General features: G+C 43.9%; 1 protein-coding gene across 7 annotated transcripts in view; it reads right to left on the bottom strand.

Annotated features, from left to right (window-relative positions):
• NIN (ninein) overlaps nucleotides 1–21,752 on the bottom strand; it is a 388,280-nt gene that overhangs the window by 325,922 nt on the left and 40,606 nt on the right. For all 7 annotated transcript variants that reach the window (XM_085626981.1, XM_085626982.1, XM_085626984.1 and 4 more), the window contains exon 2: nucleotides 14,267–14,470. In XM_085626981.1, coding sequence (XP_085483107.1) covers nucleotides 14,267–14,449 — 183 coding nt within the window. In that variant the 5' untranslated portion in view covers nucleotides 14,450–14,470. The remainder of the gene's footprint in view (nucleotides 1–14,266; nucleotides 14,471–21,752) is intronic.

Genomic DNA, 21,752 nt, shown 5'->3' with positions numbered 1-21,752 from the left:
CTTGCTTCTCATACACAAGGACTATAAGTACAAAGTTAGTGTTTATGCACCGCTTGTTTTGTTATTTGCTCTGCTATGGTTTACACTGGGGACTTTTCCCTGCTTTTACGCAAGTGTCAGCAGTGGCAGATGCATGTTTCTCTTCAGTCTCTTCCTTGCGTTTTTACTCATCCCTCCATTCGGTCTTCTCCTTTCCTGTTCAAATGTGCCTTTCCTCATTCCCCTGTTCCTTCTCTTCTGTCTCTCCCTCTCTGTTCCTTGCCTCTGTTCCTCCTTTCCTTCTTTCTCTTCTCTATCATCTCCCCCTTTCTATTACTTGTATCCTACTACTTTCCTTTATTCTCCAGCTTTTTTTCCTCGAGTGTTTTCTTATTTCCATTCTCTGCCGTCTCCTCTTCATTGTGTCCTCCCTTCTCCCTCTCCTTTCCTTCTTTCTCTTCTCTCTCTGCCTTCCTTACATCATCCCCTCCATTCCTTCTTTGTCCTCTCTGCTGTCCTCCCTTCCATTCCTTGTTTTTGGAGTGTAGCGGCTTCAGTGCTGTCAAAGACCTCCCTTTTTCTGAAGTGAAATAAAGATCGTCACATTAAATCAATTTATAAAACAAAAAGTGTGCATTTTGATAAGTTTTACATTGATTAGTGAAAAATAAAACAATTAGAAAATAAAATTAGGAATCGTGGAGTAGTCTTCTACAGATGATATAAAATGCTCTGTACAATTCAAAACGGCGTAAGAACAATGTTTAATTTAAGAATCTATGAATCTTGCTGTGCATGTCTCATCTGCAGACGGAACGGTGTAAATAACAGGCGTTGACAAAGTTGTACCCACGTACTCGTATCGTCCCAGAGAGCAAAATAATGGATTGACTGTGCCGTGCATTAAACTCGTGGCCGGCATGTATTTTGTTCGGAAGTTGCATATAACAACTTTCTTGACCACCATTCTGGAAATATGGCCCTCATTCTAAAGTTAAGCAAATTGCAACCCTCATGTTACATTGTTGTTGTGCAGCAGTCTCTACTTCTGTTTACCTTTATTTTTTATAAATTACACCCCAAGATGTAATTGCTTAAATTAAGCTAATGACCTCTTTGGGACCGTTTTTATGCCCCTGCTCCTTACTTGACGTGCCTGGCCTCAGCTTTAAAAGACCATTTATGTGTTAACGAGGCTTTGTTGTTTTTTTCAACCCTTCATCGCCGCTCTGCCTATTGCTGGAAGCATTAGCCCCTTCCTGTCATTTTTAGTAGCTCCCACCCCGAAATTTGGCTCTAGTAGGCCTCTGACTCAGAGTACCCCACAAAAGGGTGTAAAGGGAACGAAAAATATCCAGTGTAGATAAGAGCCAGTAATTATTTGGGAGACTCTACAGGAACTGGTCTTGGGAAGAAGGACCCGGGTTTAAGTTCGTGTTTCACTGTGCTGGGTATTTATTGCCATCACATAAGCAAAGTTAAAAAAAAAAGCATTTGCAATGCAATAGGTCTCGCATTTACACAAGTTCGAGCTATTGGTATTATAAATGACAATGCATTTTTATTTAGGTTTTTTTTAAAAACATAAATAAAAGGCATTGACATTTACAATGCAAGAGTTTAAGCTATTGGCATTGTAAATGACAATGCCATTTATTAATCTGTTTTCAAGACCAACACAGATAAAGGGTTTGACATTAATAATGCCAATAGCTCAAACTTTTGCAAATGCGAGACCTATTGCATTGCAAATGCTTGTTTTCTTTGTAATGCTTTCGTCACTCCATTCTCTCTAATTACGTTGGTTACTGTGTTCCCACTTTACTATGCTCAGATTAGCTGGTCTAGCTTTTAATGCCAAGCGCTTCCTCGCTCACAGATGCACACCCTCCCTCCAGTCATTGGCAGGCAATTGTTTCCTGTGAAATAATGTATCGCATAATTGTAGTATAGCGTATGCAACTCACGCGCAGCTCGTAACGCGTGCCTGAGCTACACCGCATACTTCGTGCCATGTTTACCTTTAAAGCGACTCTTGCAGTCTTTAGAACTATGTTATATAGCGCATGCTGCCAACTAAACTGCCTCTTGGGACATTAGTGAAGACCATTCAGTTCTATTAGCTGAAGTTTATCAATTTCAGGGCTCATTTGCTGTCCTAGCCAAACATATGAATTTCCCAACACGACACATATTACCTAGGTAGTTGATCTGCTCACCATGCCATTTTGCGGACTTCAAGGCTATTGCATACGATTCTTTTGCGGCTGCCGGGGGTGGGGAGGAGGGGAGACACATAGCTCCTAGCTTTCTACACCACCACCAGCTTGTGATAATCACATGGGTCGCTTGCTTATTAGCAGGTCATGCCATGGCAGCGGGTAGCTTGCTTATTAGCAGGCCATGCTCTGGATTGAGCAGATGGCAGAGGTGAGGGTGAGACTGCAAGTGTCCAGCCTACTTAGGCACAGACAGCCATTAAAAATATAGTCGCTAACAAGGGTAATTTAATTTGCTTCTCGGCACACAACGCCAGCAGATGTGACATTGTGCCACGTTGCCCGCTTTCCCGTCATGCCATCGACCGCTGGCCCCCACAGTGCCCTGCGCCCCGCCGACTACCTCACCTGCTCCTGATACGTGACACAGTGTGGGACACAGATATGTTTGTTTCACAGTGGCAGATGTGTGTTTCCCGGAGACAATGTGTTGTGGCAGCAAATGGCACTGCCTGGCAGCGGGCTTTGCTCCCTGACACCCCTGTTGCACCTAGAGTAGCGCTGGCAGGGAGGGGGCACCTCCCCATCCTCTTTAGCAATGCCGCTCTTTTCTTAAATTTTTTTTTTTTTTTAAGTGCTAATTAAACAACAATTTAGGGTCATCTTAACAGGGATCATGTAGTCTACCTACTCTAAGGTAGGGCAGCCATGATAGTTTGCAGCTACAGCGCACACCGTGCCGTGTGTTAGAATTTGGCGGTAATTGTTTTCAAGTATGATGGGGACCCTCACAGTACCATGTGCCCCGCAATCCACTGGCACAGGTTGGGTGCTGCAAACTCCTGCCAAGTTCTTGAATGAAACGTTTAGAAATGTCACACCCCTCAATTATCAGTTTGTCTACTGCAGGAGAGGTTAACGTCCAGTTATTTATTTATCACTTTATAACATTTAACCTGTTTTTAAGCTTTTCTTAGTTTGAAAAGTAAAAAAAAAAAAAAAACGAGGCATAGGGAGATGACTTACTTTGCCAGGATCACGCACTTTTGTTTAGGTGGGACCCCTCCCACAACAGTGCATGCCCGCCCCCACCACCCCTCCGAGGTTGCAAAATCTTTTGACTCATGGTGGTGCCTTTTCAGCTTAGGTGATCTTTGCCTTCCCACCATGTTGCATTCATAAAAAAACATTTCCATTACAATTCCAGTAGCTTTAACTCTAAAGACATGCGAAACATGTTGCATTGCAATTGCTAGTTTTACTTTTATTTACCATTCTAAGATGGCAGACACAAATCTTCGAGAGGTAAATTTAATAAAAATGCATGAAAGAGCATTAGAGGAAAAAAGAGCATTTTGCAGCAAATTGGAGCTGCAGGACCCTCTTATTTTATTATAAGAGCACATCAGTGGGGACCAGGGCAGCAAGAAAAGGAGAATGTCGGATGATAAGAAGTCAACACCAGGAGTTAGAAACACAGAGTATGAGGGGAGGCGAGGGAGCAACAAACGAGTTTGCGGTAGAGTTTACAGATTCTGGACTGGAAAGGGTGGGGTGAGCAACAGACAAGATGGGTCAGGGAAAAGGGGTTGCAACATGGAAAGTGCAGGAGTTTGAAGGGAAAGATGCAGTCAAGGGACAGCCAGAAATACTTGCACTCCCATGGAATGAGGATATAAAATGAAAAAGAGTAGTTCCATGAATGTAACCAATGGAAGGACACAAATCATCCAATCAGAAGGATGGTAAAGAGGTTATACTCCAGTGTTAGAACAAAATGGACGCATGAAGAAGAAGTTATAGACTTGGAAGTAAGCAAATGCGATTTACAAGAAAGCCAACCAATTGTAAACAACATGCTAACTCAAAGCCCTTTGCCAGTAATAATGGTCACAAAAGGTCTTTGGTTGGCAGCTAATGGTCTGTAGGTGAGACTAATAGGAGTACCATGCCCACCACCTGCACAAATTAAGCACTGAGGTAAGGACAGGGATCAAATGAAATCTTACAATGACTAGGTCATTCTACCCACAGGGCAGCTTAGACTTATAAATGGTGGTTTTCACGGATGTGAACTCACATCTGGAGAACAAGTTTGGTCCCTAATTACAAAGTAAGAGCAGGGCCTTCTATAATAACGTGCATTTGTAAAGCGCACGTTCACCCAGAGGTCTCTTGGCGCTGAACAACAGATGTTCTTTGTTACCCAACTCAATGGTACTCATTTTATTGACCTCAGATGGATGAAAGGCCGAGTGGACCCGCCGGGATTTGAACCTGTGACCATGAGGTCGAACACAGGCCCCTGCAATGAACGCATTAGTATACTGAGCCACCAGACCCTGCTAGGCATTGCTGCTGGCCCTGCATCCTGTAGACTAAAGAAGGCAAATCGCTTGACCAGCAGAAGCCCTTTGGCTCCCATGAGTATGCTAGAAAAGCTTACAAGACCCATCAGATCCAAGGCACCCCAACTCTTCAGAGCTACTGCTATGTGCTAGGATACACAGAGTGGGGAGGATCCGTGTCAGGACGTGGAGGCATGGGAAGCAAGTGAGGAGTGTAGAAGCAAGTGAGGAGTGTAGAAGCAAGTGGGGAGAGCAGCAGCAGACATCAGAGACTAGACGGTCACTTCTATCATACTAAATGTGAGGGCACTAGTGAAGCACTCGTTCTTACAAATGGGGAGGTCCTGGAAACCCATAATGAAATACACCCCTAATTAATACATATAATTGGGGTGGGGCACACAGAACATAGTTCATCTAGGATAAAAAAGAGGGGGGAGAAGCGGTCCCAATGTCTTTTTGAATGTTTCCCAAACCAAGCTAATTGGTCGCTGGGGACGAACTGGTGATGATGGCCAGGCTGTGTAACCTGGTTGTGCAAAATCTAACTGCACCTGTCTGCTGGAAAAAGCCTGCAGGTCTTTGCATGGGTGCGGACACCCCATGGCTTCCTTCAAGAGCCATGGTTGGCTCTCTCACTCCAAGTATTGCGGAAACAGAGATGCTCAAATGTAGATTTGTACAGTGCACATCTTGCACATCTTCCAGGGTTGCTGTGCACAGAGTGCAGAACCAATCCACCTGCACCCAGCACAGGCTATGCAATTCTTCTAAAGGTACTTTGTTCTGTGGTGATCATGAAAGAGGGAACAAATGTAGGTCCTTTCTTTTGGAATAGTGATGCGAGATTACAGAGCCAAGATAAATGTTTAAGAGCAGAAGCATAGGCAATCAAACTAGAAGAGATCAAGCACTTTCCTTTTAGGGTTGCTTCCTCCACTTAGGGTGGTGGCAGGCATCCTAGGGTATAAAGACTCTTATTGGGAATACACCCCATAATTGTGCCCTCTTTACATGGTACTGATGAAACTGCCCAAAACACTATGGGGGTGGTGAAAGATGTAGAACCTGGAATCAATCAAAAAGAACACGTAAAATCACTATTTTAACATGAGCGTCCTCACACCACAATTAATGTTTAAGTGTAGAGTTGCCACATCCTTATTATCCCCTCCCTGCCCCAAAATGTTTATATCTTTTGAGCACATGTACATATACTAATATTGGTTTTCCACCAAAAATGATGAGGGAAAAGTCTGTAGGGCCTAAGCAACATTAGGGTCCCACTAGTGACCTGGACAGGTAAAGAGACAGTTTACTGCTACCAGTCTCTATGTGCCCTTCCCACACAATCCCTCCCAGGAGTGCAGCACACCAATGACGAGAATCCTGTACACATTGAATTACTTATTGTGTATTGCGCCGGTGTTCTTGTGAGACGTTGCCCCAATTCAGAATTGCAGCCTACATTAGAGGGGAGCATCTAGAAGCAGACATGCCCTACTCTTTATAGGTTTCCACATCTGGGAAGCAAGCAAAACTGCTACAATTACTTTCAAAAAAACAAAACTAACTGGATACTCTATCCATCACCGACAGACATTAGCGTTCAACCCACAACACAGCTAGAGCTTTTACTTGGTTTTGCACGATTGAGTAAAGGGGACTCTTGGTGAAACTCTCATAATACGTTTGATTATGTTTCAAGGGACTGGCAGGAGAGATGCCATATTCAATGCCTGCCAGAACATAGTTGAGACAACCCCACCAGGCTTCCAAGTCTCAATGGGTGAAAGCAGGGTTAGCAATGATGAAAAATTAGGGGGTGGGGCAAGCTAAAAAGGAACACAAAATAAAATTAAAAAAACAGAGAAAGTGACCTCAGTTTGGAACCTGCAATTTCTGTGCAATTTAATTGTTGTGCGAACAAATGCGAAGCACAAGGAGGTACCAACTTGGGAATTGAGCAACATTAAAGACCAGGACGTCAGGCAGGATGAAAAGAATATCTGTAGAGTAATGGTTGTCAACATCTTAAGCTTAGGTAGTAAGCAAACATGGTGCTGGCTGCCAAGAGTTAATGTCTTCGTCCTCAAACATGAGCCACAATGGCCTACACACAGCCCTTAGGAGACAAGTCTCCAGAGGCAGCGGTCCATGCATTCCACACAACATACTTCTTTCTGTATGAAAGTTAAAGCCCCACACTTGCTTATTAAATAAACAACTGCTGCCAGCTTTTTGTGATAGCTGCCAGCAGAAGGTGTCTCACAATCACTATTTTGTGCCAACTGACATGTAGGAGAGTCACATGAAACCCATTGTTTACTAGCGACTCCAAGGAAACCTGCCTAGACACCAGGCTTTGTTGTTTTCGCTGCACTTCGGTTTTCTTAATGAGTGAACAAGGTTTACTGGCATGGAACAGCGATGGCATGTGGCGCTCACATAGTTGGGTATTTAAAAAACAGTCAAACACTAAGTTGTAAAGTAAAAAGAAAGCAGGAGATAGGATGGACTCGAGTTCATATGTGCCAGGCCCTCTGACTGACGTAGGACACCTTCACGCTGGCCTGGCTTCTAGGACCGCTGCACTTTGCATGCTGGGATTCTTGAGATCCCGCTACCGATGTCATACACAATGCGACAATATCAAGAATTCAACACGCTGTTGGTAAAAAGCAAAAACTGGCTCGATGTGCCACAAATGGGACATGTGAAGTGCAGGCTGGAAGGAATTTGAATACTATTTCTTGTGAGGGGACGGGTGGACAACGGTCCACCTACCCTTAAAGGGGCCATCCATGTGTAGAGAAAAATAAGGTTCTCTTTAACCAGCCCTGCATCGCCGGCAATCACCAGCAGACATTCATTCGAGACTTGGCTGATGGGATCTGCTTGGGTTTTGAGATGCACTGTGATCGCATTCATTGGATGATCCCTTCCAGGAGGGAATGTGCTCTGCAAACTGAAAGCTGAAAAGCAGGGCGATCTTGTACCCCAGCACCCTCACTTTTGGGATCACTAATCAATATATGCTTTCAGACATATCAACAATGTGGCTTAACATGGTGCTTTTTGCCGCCTGCGCCCACTTTGGTCTTGTGAAGGATACATGATGGAGCACTTTTGGTCTCCACTAGAGTTTAAATTGGAAGATGCCCATGATCTACCCCTTCAATACAGCATTAGCTACTCGGGGAGTCTCCTCAGTCACACGTAACACATATGTGGTCATTTTTGGGTGGGTGTGGAGGGGTCGAGGGAGCTGGTTTGCTATGCTTTGAATTGGATCTAAAACGCTGCCAGGAATAATATAAACATACACGATCCAAATTTCACTATAATAAACTACGCACTTTTTTCCAATAATCAAATAAAAATTATATAGCTCTTCTGTGCAAAGCACATTATACAGAACATTTAATAATGCATTGCTCACTCTAACCTGTGCATTTATTTAGGATGGAATCAAAGGCCAAGTAGCCATGCTATGATCTCAGCTTGTGGCTGGATGGTCAAACACAGATCTAAGCTTCAAAGCATATATCCAATGCTGCATTTTGATATCGCACAAATACGAGAATTTAAACCATAACAGTGTCCGAGATGGAGCTGTATAACATATTCCTGTGAAGATGACGACACAAGCCTCCCTTTTTCAAACAGCAACGATATGAACCATTGGTTGTAAAACAGATGTGTATCCATTTCCGGTAAGGCTGTGACATCACTTCCTGAAAGGTCGCCTCTTACTACCTATGGCAAAGGGTCTCTCGTTATTGAACTGTTAAGACTTTGTACCCGGTTTGGCAACTATAGTTTTTACAAATTATATTTGGGAATCAAGGTAAATATGTCCATCGTCAATGTTCTAATCTAGGTGAAGGTAATGCAATTACTGCTTTCACGGCAGTGAACTAAAGGAAGAACCAACATTTAGGTCACTGATAGGTTTGTCAGTGGACTCAAAATAGGGCCCGCCCTATTTAACAGAACAAACGAAACATTCTCCGACGCGTGCTACACGGCGTTGGCTCAGGTACAGTTTAACAAATAAGACGAAGGCACGGATCTTTAAAGGGCCGTTCAAATGGCAAGAATTAATTTCCCTAAAATACATGAAAAGTATCCAAACCGGTTTTAAAAACTGACTGTGTAATGGCGTGTTTACATTCTGATGTTAACAAAGAAAGCAATATTATTGTCACAGTGGTGGCTCTGCCTGCTGAGAGTCTTGAAGCCACCAACAAGAATGTGCACTGAGAGAAAGACAGATCAATGTAAACTAAATGTGACTGGAGCCATCTACCACTCTGCGGTGCACTGAAATAATAATGGAAATGCACCATAATGACAGGGGCATTAAGAATAAGGGAAACCATGGACTGGATTTACAAATGTATATTCTACAGACAACTGCGAGCTCGTTTTTAATTAAAACAAAACAATCCTTAGTTTAAATAGGTTTGGTTAGCATAATAGAACTTTAGTTAAATAGGACTGCAGCCTAGTCAGTCTGCACTGACAATCATTTCCCAGTTTCAGGAAATAATTGTGCTTTTATAATTATATGAACAAGCTTTCTATGTGCATGTTCCACTTCAGAGTCTTTCAATTTCAGAAAAAGAAGTGAAATAGAATTAATTTCATGGTACTGTTTACTTGTCGAGCTAAAATGTAATACATTCATTTTCCTCAAGAAGGAAGCCATGTACAGAATATTTCTGTATATATATTTTTTTTTAACAGATTCAAGGGTCTCTGCCAGAATCTGCTCCAAGAACCGTTCATCAATTGCACGGTCTATTGCTTTTATTTGTTGTACAAATGTCAAGTAACTTCCTATGTGCGCTTTAATCATAATTATGCATGAAAGTAAGTGTTCCCTATTGCTTCCTATGTGATGCATCACGATTTCTTGAAAAGCTTTGAGATTATGAGTATGTAACTTTATTAAGACAGCCTAAGATCTCACGGTGTTGAGTGTCAGGCTTTCACTACCTGAAACTTGTATAATGTGCCCTTTTTGGGATATGTGTGAGAATTTGTCACTTTCTCAAAGGCAGACTCCACACCAGTCCGTCTATTCTTAGACTTTTCTTGCTTTTGAACTGTACAGACGCTACGATAGTCTGTCTTTTGACTTAATGCTTAAACCTTTTGAGCAGATTTTATGCTAGTTCTCTTGCTGAACTATACCTTGGTTCTATCCATTTACTTGCTTTGGGCATAGACCTCATGTTACTTATCATGCATTTGCATTTTTTGATTCAGTATTCGTGTGGATTTAAATTTGGCTAACTACTATTTGCCTCCTGTAATAATTGTTATATTTGAATAAATCTTCATGATTTTGACTTGGACCTTTGTTCTACTGAGGTTTTCTTTACACGCACACAGGCTACCGCTTTTTGAGACTCAAACAGCCATGGTTTTGCATCTCAATCATTTTGATTTATAAGTTAACAGAATCGACACTACAAATTTAAAAGTCGCAGCATTAAGATTTTTCAGGAACTATTGGGGAATAATGAGGGCAGGAAGCAAATTCTCCGTGTAAAAGGTGTAGATAAAAAAAATGTCTATACTTGGATCTACTAGAGAACGTTTGGACCATAGTACCAAAACAGAAAAAGTATCAAAATTGGAGGAAATGGAATATTAAGTCTCATTTAGACTTAAATAACAACTAGTTCATTTTTAAAGGATTTTCGTCCTGTGAATCTGGTCATGGAATGCAGCTGATCGCATAGAGGAACTTTCTTGCATTAATGTATGTAAAATTGCCATCACTAACTTTTAAGAGACCCTGGTGAGTTGCCAAAACAGAGCCGTTACTTAATCAATAAAGTTGCTTTCATACCCAGTGGCATAGCAAAGGTGCCATGGACACTAATGCCAGCAAGGGTAATAGGCTATCTATTCTCAATGCATGGTATCCCCCAACATCCACAAATTCCTGAGTTTGCTACACTTTGATAGCTACGATCCGGTCTTTTATGCCCCAAGAAATGACCGTACATCCATAACAAAATCTGCTACTGTGCCCAAATGAAAAAAATTCCTCAAAAGATGTCCGACACACCCATCGAGAAACTGCACCCTACACATTGATGTGAAACTGTATCACCGTCCTAAAAAGGAACGTGTCTCATCCGCAGTAAAATTGCATTTCCCTTGCATACAAAAAAAAGATCAAACTGCTCTTGCATGCCCCTACAAGAATAGTTTCACAAATTTGACGAGAGCGTCCCAAACATTTCCAATTAATTTGACTGCATAAGTTCAATGACATTTCCCTACTTGGGGTGCATAGGTGTGGTCACATAAGCTCTTTAATAACCATGAACTATTGCTGCACAAGCCATACAGCGGTCACAAAATTATCCGCTCGAAGAAAAAACAACTTGCATGCAATTAGACACCATCATTCAATCCATGATACTGCTTCATGAGACTGCTCTGCATGTGCTATGCTGCTGCCTGTGTCAAGAAGCTCATCACACATGGGCTACTTTCACTTCCCTTCCTCTACCAGCTCTGACCTTCATCACTGGAAGGGCCGTGTAGTGGTCTGTGCTGGCACGACCAATGGCAGTGGCTGCTCCAGGGAGCCACGGCTGTCTTCAGCTGCTCCACAATTAAAGACAATGAAGCATGGGGAATGGATTGGGCTTAACGAGTGGTTGTGAGAATGGATGGGCCCTCTGTAGATGGAAAGAAGGCTTTTGCATTTAATATTTGGCCTCCACTATAAGGAAAGTGTGATGAAATACTCATCTCTGTGATTTTACTGACAGTGAGGCAAAGCACGAGTCACGAGATCCAAGTAACAAAAGGAAAAGTAATCCATGCTTAAAAGAAGTTGCATTTTTAGTTTGTAGTAGGCACTGAAAAAGTTGTGGATGTTTTAAAAGAGTGGATGAGTATTTCCCCGTTGCAATTCCTTACACTACAGAGCTAACTATATATGTATGTTGTCAAAGGATGCTCTCAGTTCTTATACCTTCATTGCATTTTCCGGGAGAAAACACGGTCATGGGCGTTGCACCCTGCAGAAGGCCAAGCACCAACCCTGTTGATTGCTTGTGGATTGCCCGAGAGTCTCTACCCAAAACTTTATACCAAAGAAAAAGTTGTTGCTTTGAGCGGGTTGATCGCATTTATTTACACTTGAAGGGACAAACACAATATACCCAAAAATTGTGAAAACGAAACAGAAGTTCTAAAGCCATGCAAATGATTGGGACCAAAATGCATTGCTCATCTGGACCTTCACCCTGCGACTGCTTTCAACAACACATCCACGTGCCACTTTATAGTGAATTAGAAGTTGTATCGGAGTGTGCCTCCTTAAGGCCTCTCTCTGGGTCCTGTCGCAATCAGTGGAGACAGTGCAATTTGCAGGACATGGTCGGTACTATTATTTTGCACTGGTGTCCCACTACATCTAGTACTACTGTACTCCACCCTACTCTCCTTGTACACTTACTGCTCAAGAGCAGTTACGGTGAGAACTCCAGCCTTCCTCCAGGACCTGGCAGGCGCTCTGGCACTCTGATGTTGTAAAAGAAAGGTGTCAGCTCAAACTCAATGTCCAAACAGACCCATTATATTAATAGAAGTAAGCATTTAAGTGAAGGAAAGGTAGGGCATCTAAAAAGGGATAGTATTCGAAAACTGCATGCTCCTTGTGCCTTCATAAGCAGAGTTAGGACCCTTCTACGCCCAATGAACCCAGACATTGTGGCCTGCTGTCACTACAATCTAAATCGCTGCTACCATGAAGGCCATCCACTCAGGGACTCTTTCTGACCCTTGCCACCAACCACGCTTTCATCAAAGGATTCCTACCGATCAGCAAAGCACTAACACGTATCCTCAATGCCTCTATCGACTCAGCCATCTTCCCAGGCACCTGGAAACAGCCCACCTTCATGATCCTGCTCAAGAAACCATCCAGTGACCCAGCCACTCTTCCAAACTACGGGACCATAATCCTCCTATCATTCCTGGCAATGGTCTAAGACCATCTAATCAGCCAAAGCCTCACCGACCACCTCAGCAACCACCAGCTCTTCGACCCTATGTAGTCTAGGTTCAGACCCAACCACAGCACAGAAACCACACTCACTGCCGCTAAAGAGGACATCTGCATGATGCTTGACAGTGGAAGCACGGCAGCCCTTAATCTCCTGGACATCTCTGCAGCATTTGACACTGTCTCAAACCCAACTCTAATCGGGCGCCTACACAAGATCGACATACAAGGACCCGCTGTCCACTAGATCTGCTTCTTAACTGATAGAAAACAAGCTTACAGCCTAGCATCTTAAGTTCCTCTGTGGAGTGCCTCAAGGTTCATAGCTCTGCCCTACACTCTTCAACCCATACATGCTCTCTTTTGACAACGACATCCAAGCACAAGACATCAACATCTTCTCCTACACAGACGACACGCAGCTCATACTCTCCCTCTCGGACAAGGCCTTCAACACAAGAAACAAGTTCACCGTCTACCTCATCTAACCCACCAACTGAATGAATGCCAACTGTCAAGTTCACCACGGACACGACAGAAGTAGTGAGCTTCAGCAGCAACACCTCACCATCGGACTCCAACTGCTAGCCAGCTGAACACGAACCCGCACCCAGAAACCACTCCAAGTACCTCGAAATAATCCACAGCAAACTGGAAATGAATGCACAAGTCAACACCATCACTGCTTCCTGCCCACACCCTGCAGATGCTGAGGAAGATCTTCAAATGGATCTCAAACAACACTAAAAAAACTATCACTCACGGCCTAGCCACCACAAGTTGGGCTACGGGAACACCCTTATGCTGGCATGACCAAGCAACTCACTAGATGACTACAAACCGTCCAGATCTCGGCAGCTAGACTCATCCTCAACCTCCTAAGCAGAATTCACAGCACACCACAACTCAGGGAACTACACTGGCTCCCAATAGGAAGAGGAGTCGGCCTAAAGACTAGGGCAGTCGACCTCAAATCTGGGGAACCAGGTTCGAGTCTCAGCAAGGACGCGCAACATCCTGTGATTCTGGGCAAACCACTTAATCTCCCCGTGCCGAACAAAAATGAATGTGTCCGCATGCAACGCAACTGGTGCTCGTGTAAAGGGTTCTGATACCTTCTGGTCAAGTTTGCGCTGTATAAACCTTTAAAAAGAAAATACACAAATGCTCTCAATTCATATACACACACATTCAAGGCACTGCATAATTCAGGCTCCAACCTACCTTGAGAGTCACATCTCCTTCCACCAACCACGCAGACACCTCCGCCCCCCAGAACTCTGACTCGCACACATCCTATGCCTACACAGATCAGGAGGACGGGCGTGCTCCTCCATCACTCCTAAAGCATGGAACGACCTCCCACTCCGCATCAGACCCTCCTCCTCTCTTCTTGAACTCGAAAAGAAGAGGCAGGCCTGGCTTTTCAATTAACCAGCCTACCATAGGGAGGGCTAGGCAGACATTTGCTCAGTGCCTGGAAACCCCTGCAGATGAAAAAACGCTTTACAAATACGCCTAACATAAGTTACTCTTCGTAAGATGCATGTATATTTTGGTGCACAAGGAAAGACTAAAGTCAAGGTTACACTTCGCGCCCTGAGGACAAACTAGTTGCTGCCGCCCCTCCCCTCCATGCCTTGGCGCAGTAACAGCAGCCTGCCGGCCTCGCTCACCCTGCCCAGGGGGTTGTCTTGAAGGAGCGCGTGCTGCAGCGTGGGCGCCACCTCCTCCAGCTGCAGCATGTGACACAGGTCCGTCAGCTCCTCCTGCCCGAGGGACCCGGTGCCCGTGGAGTCGAAGCTGTCGAAGAGCTCCTTGAGCCGGGCCTCGTACTGGTCCTGCTCCGCTTCATCCATCCCATAGCACAGCAGGGCCACCTACGGAAGGACGGAGAGGACAAAAAACAGTCATTTCACAGGATCTCCGAAAACGAACAGTCAAAATAAACGGCACATACATTTTTAGTAGATTTTCTTTACTAGTTGAAAGTGACAGGCGATTAAGGTGCCATTCGCGGACACAAAGGAGGAAGTTTCAACACACTCACTGGGTGTCACAACACCAACAACGTTTGCAGTAGAGCCAAACAGGACTCATGGATTGTTTTATTGCAGCTCGGACTAGATAGCTGCAAACATATCAAGTGTCCAGAATTCATAGGCTACTGTGGGAGGGATTGGGCGGCAAATAGAGGTTCATACCGCTTGTTCATTGCATGCACTCAGCTAATCAGTCGCACCAGCACGAGAAGAGCAACGCACTATCATGCACGGCAGTAAAACACCCCCCTGAGACTGCCTCAGCCTTCTAACCGGGCTCAAATACACATGAAGCCGAGGTGTGCTACCTCTCACCGCCCCACGCGCCCCTACAAGCTGAAGATGCTGCAGAAGACAAGTTAAGTGTATTACTTTGGTCACTACGCGCAACACCAAAACACTTCAAACACAAAGACACTGCAATTCAAGATCCCTCCAGCCAAGCACACTCTGGCGTAGACTGCTAATGCACTTCAGCGCCTTGTCAACAATATAAAGCGCTACATAACTTAAACTACCATATAACACTAGAGGTGGGAGAGCCGCTGAAGGCTTGAGGCCCTCTTGGTACCTCCAGCCAAAAGGACGCAGGCCTTCGTGTGGTTTCTGCTGCCTTCTGATTACCTTAGTCACCATTTTCTAGAAAATATTTTTGTTTCAAAATGATTTGTAATGTTGTATATCCACTTGCATTTAGCAGCGCAGTGATGTAGGTCCTCAAAGAAATAAACGCAAACCACTAACCTCCGATGTAAAATGGGCGTGAGAAATGTCTATGTGTGGTTGTGTTGCATAACCAGGTAACCTGGGAGAAAGCCTGGCTTTCCCGCCTTAACCAAACTGTACGATTCTAGGCAAAATACTGATTTCACAGTACCGCCCTTTCATTTATCACCACCTTTGAAAGCGCCTTGAAAGCCATCAATTCATGAGGTGAGCTGTATAACAACCACTCTTGCAAAAGTTTTAATGGACTTTAATAAGGTTTCATCCAACACAGGTCACCCTGTAGGATACACAACAGCGGACTTGTCTCTTGGTTCACCAACTGCATCATTGTTAGTTTTAAACGTGAATTTAAAAATATTCACGCCCTCTCCCTGCACCATCACTTCAAAAAAAGGCCACTGAATGCAGCGATAGGTCCAATTCTCTAAAGCGTAATGCTCCTGCTGGTTGAATAAATACACCTTTTGGAGTTTTGAAAAACATTAGTTTTTTTGCACGATTTCCGAGTTGTTGGATCGGCTCGTGTTCCAGCTCTTCGTGCCACGTAGGACCCTTGGCTCGGCTCTGCCTGTTAATCTGCTGGCTCGCCGGCCTCTACACAACACATACATTTTCGGTTGAGTGGTCGCACTCTTTTTGCCCTGGGCAATCTTACCGTGGTAGATAGCGAATGCACTGAAAGGGCTTCAGCCCCCCTCCCCCCCTCGTGTGTGGCAGACGGGCTGAGACAGCTTCCCGGGCACTTGCACAGCCACACCCGAGTACTTCACAGGTCTTTAAAAGACCATATACTTGGAAATGAGGCTTTGTTTTTTTTTCACCCCTTCTTAGAACCCCTGCATCTCCACTCTGACTTTCCCTGGAAGAATTAGCCCCCCCGAAATGTTAGTAGCCCCCCTTAATGTGTCTAGTTGCGCCTCTAGCGGCTAGGTTCGGCTGCAGAACTAAGGAGTGGAGCTCACAACGGAGAGAGGAGGAGGTGCGTCAATGGAGGCGTCTCGGCATCATTCACATCCCGTGCTACCAGGTTAATTAAAAACATGTAACAGATAGAAATAAGTTGATAAAAACACATGAATTTGCAACTAGTGTCATTTTTTAAATGACATATAGAGAAGAACAAATGAAACAGGCAGGCGTGTAAAGTTCGTGTCGTCACCTGGGCTGTGTATCCCGTTTCCTTGGTTACCAAGGGCTCTCCCCAAGAGCTGCAGTCTAGAAATAGAGTCGACAGGCCCAAACAACCCTAGACGTACCTAAACACTCCCTGCCTGGAGGCCTAGGTCAGGCTTCAAGGTTACTACCGCACAGGATTCTGGGAAGAGGCTTCAGTCACGGATTAAGTGTAGCCGGGGGCCGCAGGCTCCGAAAGAGCCTTGGTTTAGAAGGCTGTTATGGTGTTTCAGGAGTGAGCTCTTGGGTCGACTAGTACAACGTTGACATTTGCGCAGTACTTTCAGAGATGGTTTACCAGACGCCAGAGGTTCCCTGGTGCGGCTGACACATTTGGAAACACGGTGACAATAAAGAGCGCAACGCCTGCAACAGCAGCCCTTCAGTGGGGCACACGCTGTGATCTGCACAACTGAGGCAACAGTGCAGAGGCCTTAGAACTGGAGGGCCATTAAACCTGGGGCACTTCAAAGGTGGCCCATTTGGACGCCTGGCACCCCTGGGAGGCCTCCGCTATGCCCGCAAACTACCAGGGCACGCGGTGCTTCCTAACACTGCAGCCACGCAGGCTGGACAGCTGCACCGCCCAACTGCAGAAATATCACAGAGACGCAAAACTTGTAACAAAAGAAATGCGCACCTTGCAAATGCTAACGAACAAACAGTACACAAAGTACTCTCTTGCCACCCGCTTGGGTAACCGTTAGGTACTTTCACTTTTTATGCTTCACTTGTTTCTGCTGCAACGCATACCACCTACGTCGCAAACAATTGTAATTCTGTTCCTTCTGTAATGATTTTATTTAGATCTTATGTAACAATCCATGCTCATTGTAAACTGCTACTTATTAGTTCTGGACCTTGTGTAACAATCTATGTCTATTGGAAAGAGCATTGGCCCCTTTGGGTAATGTCCGCGCTATATAAAAATGCAAAAATAAATAGATACCTTTAAACAAGCACTGGAAAAGACAATTAGGCTTAGGTTGTCTGCCAGCCATTTGGCTTTGTCAGTGCTTTTTTTTTGAGCGAGGCCTACCAGACAATGCAGCTGTCTGATTTGCTAAAGACTTCTTGGGGACATTCTGAAAGCTGACCTAAGAATGCATTCCGCCCAATGCTTCCCATTTGCTTTGTTACTCAAATTTGCTTGCTTTCTTTTTGCTGGTTTTATTTGTTTTCGTCTGTCTATCACGGCTTTGTCCACCCCCGCGGAGCATAGCCGGTTTACTGTATTCTTCCTCAAGTGCTCGCTTTTTGTAAACAGCCCTTTAAATTTTGCTCTGATCTGGTCACATTTGTAGTGTATTCAAAGACAGAGGTCACATGTCAGGCTCAGTCTTTGCAGGAGCTTAAAGTTTACTTTTCTTTCTCTGACTTCAAAGTGAGAGGCTATCTGATATTCTGGGCCTGTGAAGAGAAAGGCCTTTTTTCTAGCAAACACAATTTAAATGTCTGCAAATGAACTGTACAAATATTTCAGAATATATCTGATTTGTTAAAGCACAAAGCATATTTATTTTGTAATTTTGAAGTGTGCTGGAAACAAATACTTTAATAAGGTCAAAATAAATCAATACACTACGTGATGCCATTTCCACACATTGTTTGTGCACTGTATAGTTTTATCAGTAAAACTTAATGACTGTGCAAATGTAATGGTCATTTCAATTGAAAATTCGCTGCCTGTAATGACAGTGCACTACCACACCATGCATGCTCTACTCTCCACCACTTTACTACACGCCCCTCCACTCTACACCTCCACTCTACCACACTCCACTCAATCACACGCTACAACACTACTCTCCACTCTACGCTACGACCCTTCTCTCAACCACACATCACTCCACAACACACTCCTCTACGCCACTAACTTTTAGCCATGCTGAACAGCAGCAATGCTGGTGTACAATATGTCTAAAACACCTTGACAAAGCCAATAGTTCTTGAAAAGGTGTGGCCTATTGGCCCCGCCAATGCTCGTTTGTCATGAATATAGTAAATCTTAATTGTCGGTGGAGCTGCAGGCCCTCAAGAATATTAGGGGGAAAAAACAGTCTAAAAACAAAACTATTTATGGTAAGAAAAAACACACATTGCCACAGTAGTACCTGGAATTGAAAGGGACTACTGCATGTGCAGATGTGCGAGCAGAATGCCCCCCCCCCCCCACAGTGAAGTTAGCCATCGGCTGACCCACAGCCCCATCATGTATGCTGTACAGAGATGTAGAAAATGAAGGACACTAAAACAAACCAATGAACAAAGAGGACTGGCTGAAACTCCCTCTAATTGAGTATACTGTGCGTATAATTTTAGTATCATCAAAAGGACTTGGCTAACACCAAATCTAACAAGCATTGGTAATGCATCAGTTCCGCCTATGTAATGAATAAAGAGCTGTTTTCATCAATCATCATCCAGGAGAAGGAAAGAGCTCCCTGGCAGATAACACTGTAGTGAAGAAGATGTGGCACAGCGGGCAGAGATGCTGACCCGAGAGCTGGGGATCCCAGTTCGATTTCGGCGGCGCCGCGCAACATCCCATGATTCGGTGAAAATCACTTCATTTCTGCAAATCACTTCATTTCTCCGGGTGATAAATGGTTGTATAAATACGCAAGAGTAAAATGCAAAACTTTATGGGACTATAGTTTCACCGAAGCAGGTGTTAACAGTTTTTCGGCGACAGGAAACTGACAAGGGAAGCAGGTGAGGGACAAGCATTGGTAAATGCAGCAAAGTATGCTACAACCAATAAAAATGGAGAAAGGTAAGTGGCATGCACAGGAACCAATGAGAAGTTAGGAAAGAGAGGAGGCGAGTTGTAAGTCCCTTTTAAGTTTATATTAAAAACAATAGATTTGTCAAGGACAGCACTGGCGAAACCTAGAAAGTACTTTGGAAAAGTTTTTTTTTTTTTATTTAACTATAGGGGAATTATACGTTGGAAAGTCCATTCTGGTTTGAAAACAATCAGAGTATGTTACTTTTTGTTCAAATAACTAAAAAACAATGGAGATTTAAACCAAATCTCAGACAGGGTCAATTTTTAGACCTTAACTCGGTCATTATAAAGTTTGCTGTGCTTGGAGGAGGCACCACAGCACTGTGCGGTCTATCTGCAGGCCCACTTAGAGCCACCCTACCCAGTGACAGATCAAAAGACACATTTTCTTCATGTGGCTCAGAAACAGTACTTCTAACACAAAACTGGCATTTTCATCTACTGGTTGTTCTGCAGTAGGCAGGTAAACTGCACACCTGGCCTATAACCGCTGAGGCTAAATTTAAGAGCTTAGGTCGTCTGGATAGGCAGAGACCTTGCCAAAAACCACAAGTCACGAGCATCATTATTACCAACATGCAACTCTGAGTTAGTGACCCATGTATCTTAACACTCTACAAAGACGTACTCTGTTTTTTAAATCTGAATACAAGTAAACAAACTATAAAAATAGTAAGGCATGCCAGATATCTGAAATCCTCAAACTCGCCCACATCTCCTACTATATGTATGCGGACGACACTCAATTCTATGAAAATCACCTCTCCTGATGAAATCAATAGCCTCAATAACACTGCAACAAAAACGCAACATCGGCTGACTTGTAACCACCTCAAACTGAACGCCCACAAAACAAAATTCCTATTGATCTCACCAACCACCATCGCCCCTAGTATCAAAGACTGGCTCCCACATCTTTCGGCCTTTGAATTGTACCCCAAACATCATAGACTATGCTAAATCCCTAGGTATACCCTTGGACAAAGCCCTCTCCATGCAAAAACACATCAGCGCCGCCACCAGAGGAGCTAACCATCAATTGCATATCCAAAGGAAACTAAAACCTTTCCTACCCTTGGCAGACCTCAAAACGGCAGTTCAAGGTCGCGTTATCGAAATTAGATTACAGTAGTGCTACCCTTGTGGGCCTCCAAAAAATCTCACTTACACCCCTGCAGCCTAAGTGAATGCAGCAGCTATGCTCATTACTAAATATAAAAAAAAGTGATCATTTCACTCCAATCACTGAAATGGTTACCCTAAGGGGCGAGGATCCACCTTAAAATTGCATGTATGACCCATAAAGCACTGCACCACAATACCTCCTCCTACCCAACTCAGAAACTGACCCTATCTGCTGGAAACAGACCTTTAAGAAGTACAAGCGCCTTACTACTCAAGCCACTAAAATTTGAGAAAAAGAAAACGTACATTCAATTCTTCTCTGGAATTGTTACCAAAATCTGGAACGCTCTCCCTTCCGTGATTAGATGCAATCCACCCACATCCATCTTCATGACATAAGTAAAAAGTGTACTACCCAACAATTTAGTCTCACACAGAGGACATACCTCCCTATCCTCATGAGCAACTCTTCCCTGTGTCTGTTCATTGCTTCTGGTCACGCCTTCTCCCATTTCCCCGAGATTCAGCTCTCTTCTCTCTCCGGAGTCTCTCTGCCATCTACACTCTACTCTGTCACCTATCGGTCTATGCTCAGGCCTGGACTTATGTTTGGACTTTGTTCTTATCGCTCTTCTTACCATTTGCACATATAAATATTGCTCTTCATGATCTATATCATGTTTGTACATTGTCTCCGTTTGTCTCATATTTTCCTTTGTTTTTTCTGTAAAGCGCTCGGTCACGCGAAAGGATCTTGTTTACGCTATATAAAACTTGTTAAATAAAATAGAAAGGAACTCCATGGCCCAGCTATGAAAAATGCATTACAGCACAACAATTCTGGTCAAAGTTAAAAACCAGAATATTCTAATAAAAGGACACAGTCGCTTCTTTAGCTCCCAAATGGATGAATAGATACGTCTCCTTTCAGGCACTGGCCACAGCACAGACAAGAGAAGACCAATGGCTAAAGAAACACTTTAAAGATATTTCTACAACCATCTCTGAGACAACAGATACCAAAGGCTAAGAAAGCAAAAACTGCTTTTAACTGCCTTCTGACGAAAGCAACAAAGATACTCCTTCACAAAACATTGAATTTGGTAAAATCTTGAAGTCAATACCCTTGTCGTTGCTTCATGGGTAGGCTGATCATGGACATCAGATTCCTACAGCGTGTCAAGTGAATTTGGTTACATGAACACAGTGTCACAAGAGTGCGTTTCTGCTAGTGTGACAATCTCCCGGAATTTCAGGAGTAGGTCACACCCAAGTCAGAGTAAGTTGCACTTGTTCACTGAA

The sequence above is a fragment of the Triturus cristatus genome, chromosome 9 (genome assembly GCF_964204655.1).
Source record: "Triturus cristatus chromosome 9, aTriCri1.1, whole genome shotgun sequence".
NCBI classification, from domain to species: Eukaryota; Metazoa; Chordata; class Amphibia; order Caudata; family Salamandridae; genus Triturus; species Triturus cristatus.
The sequence above is the reverse complement of the archived record's forward strand: the minus strand, read 5'-3'. Positions and strand labels throughout refer to the sequence as shown.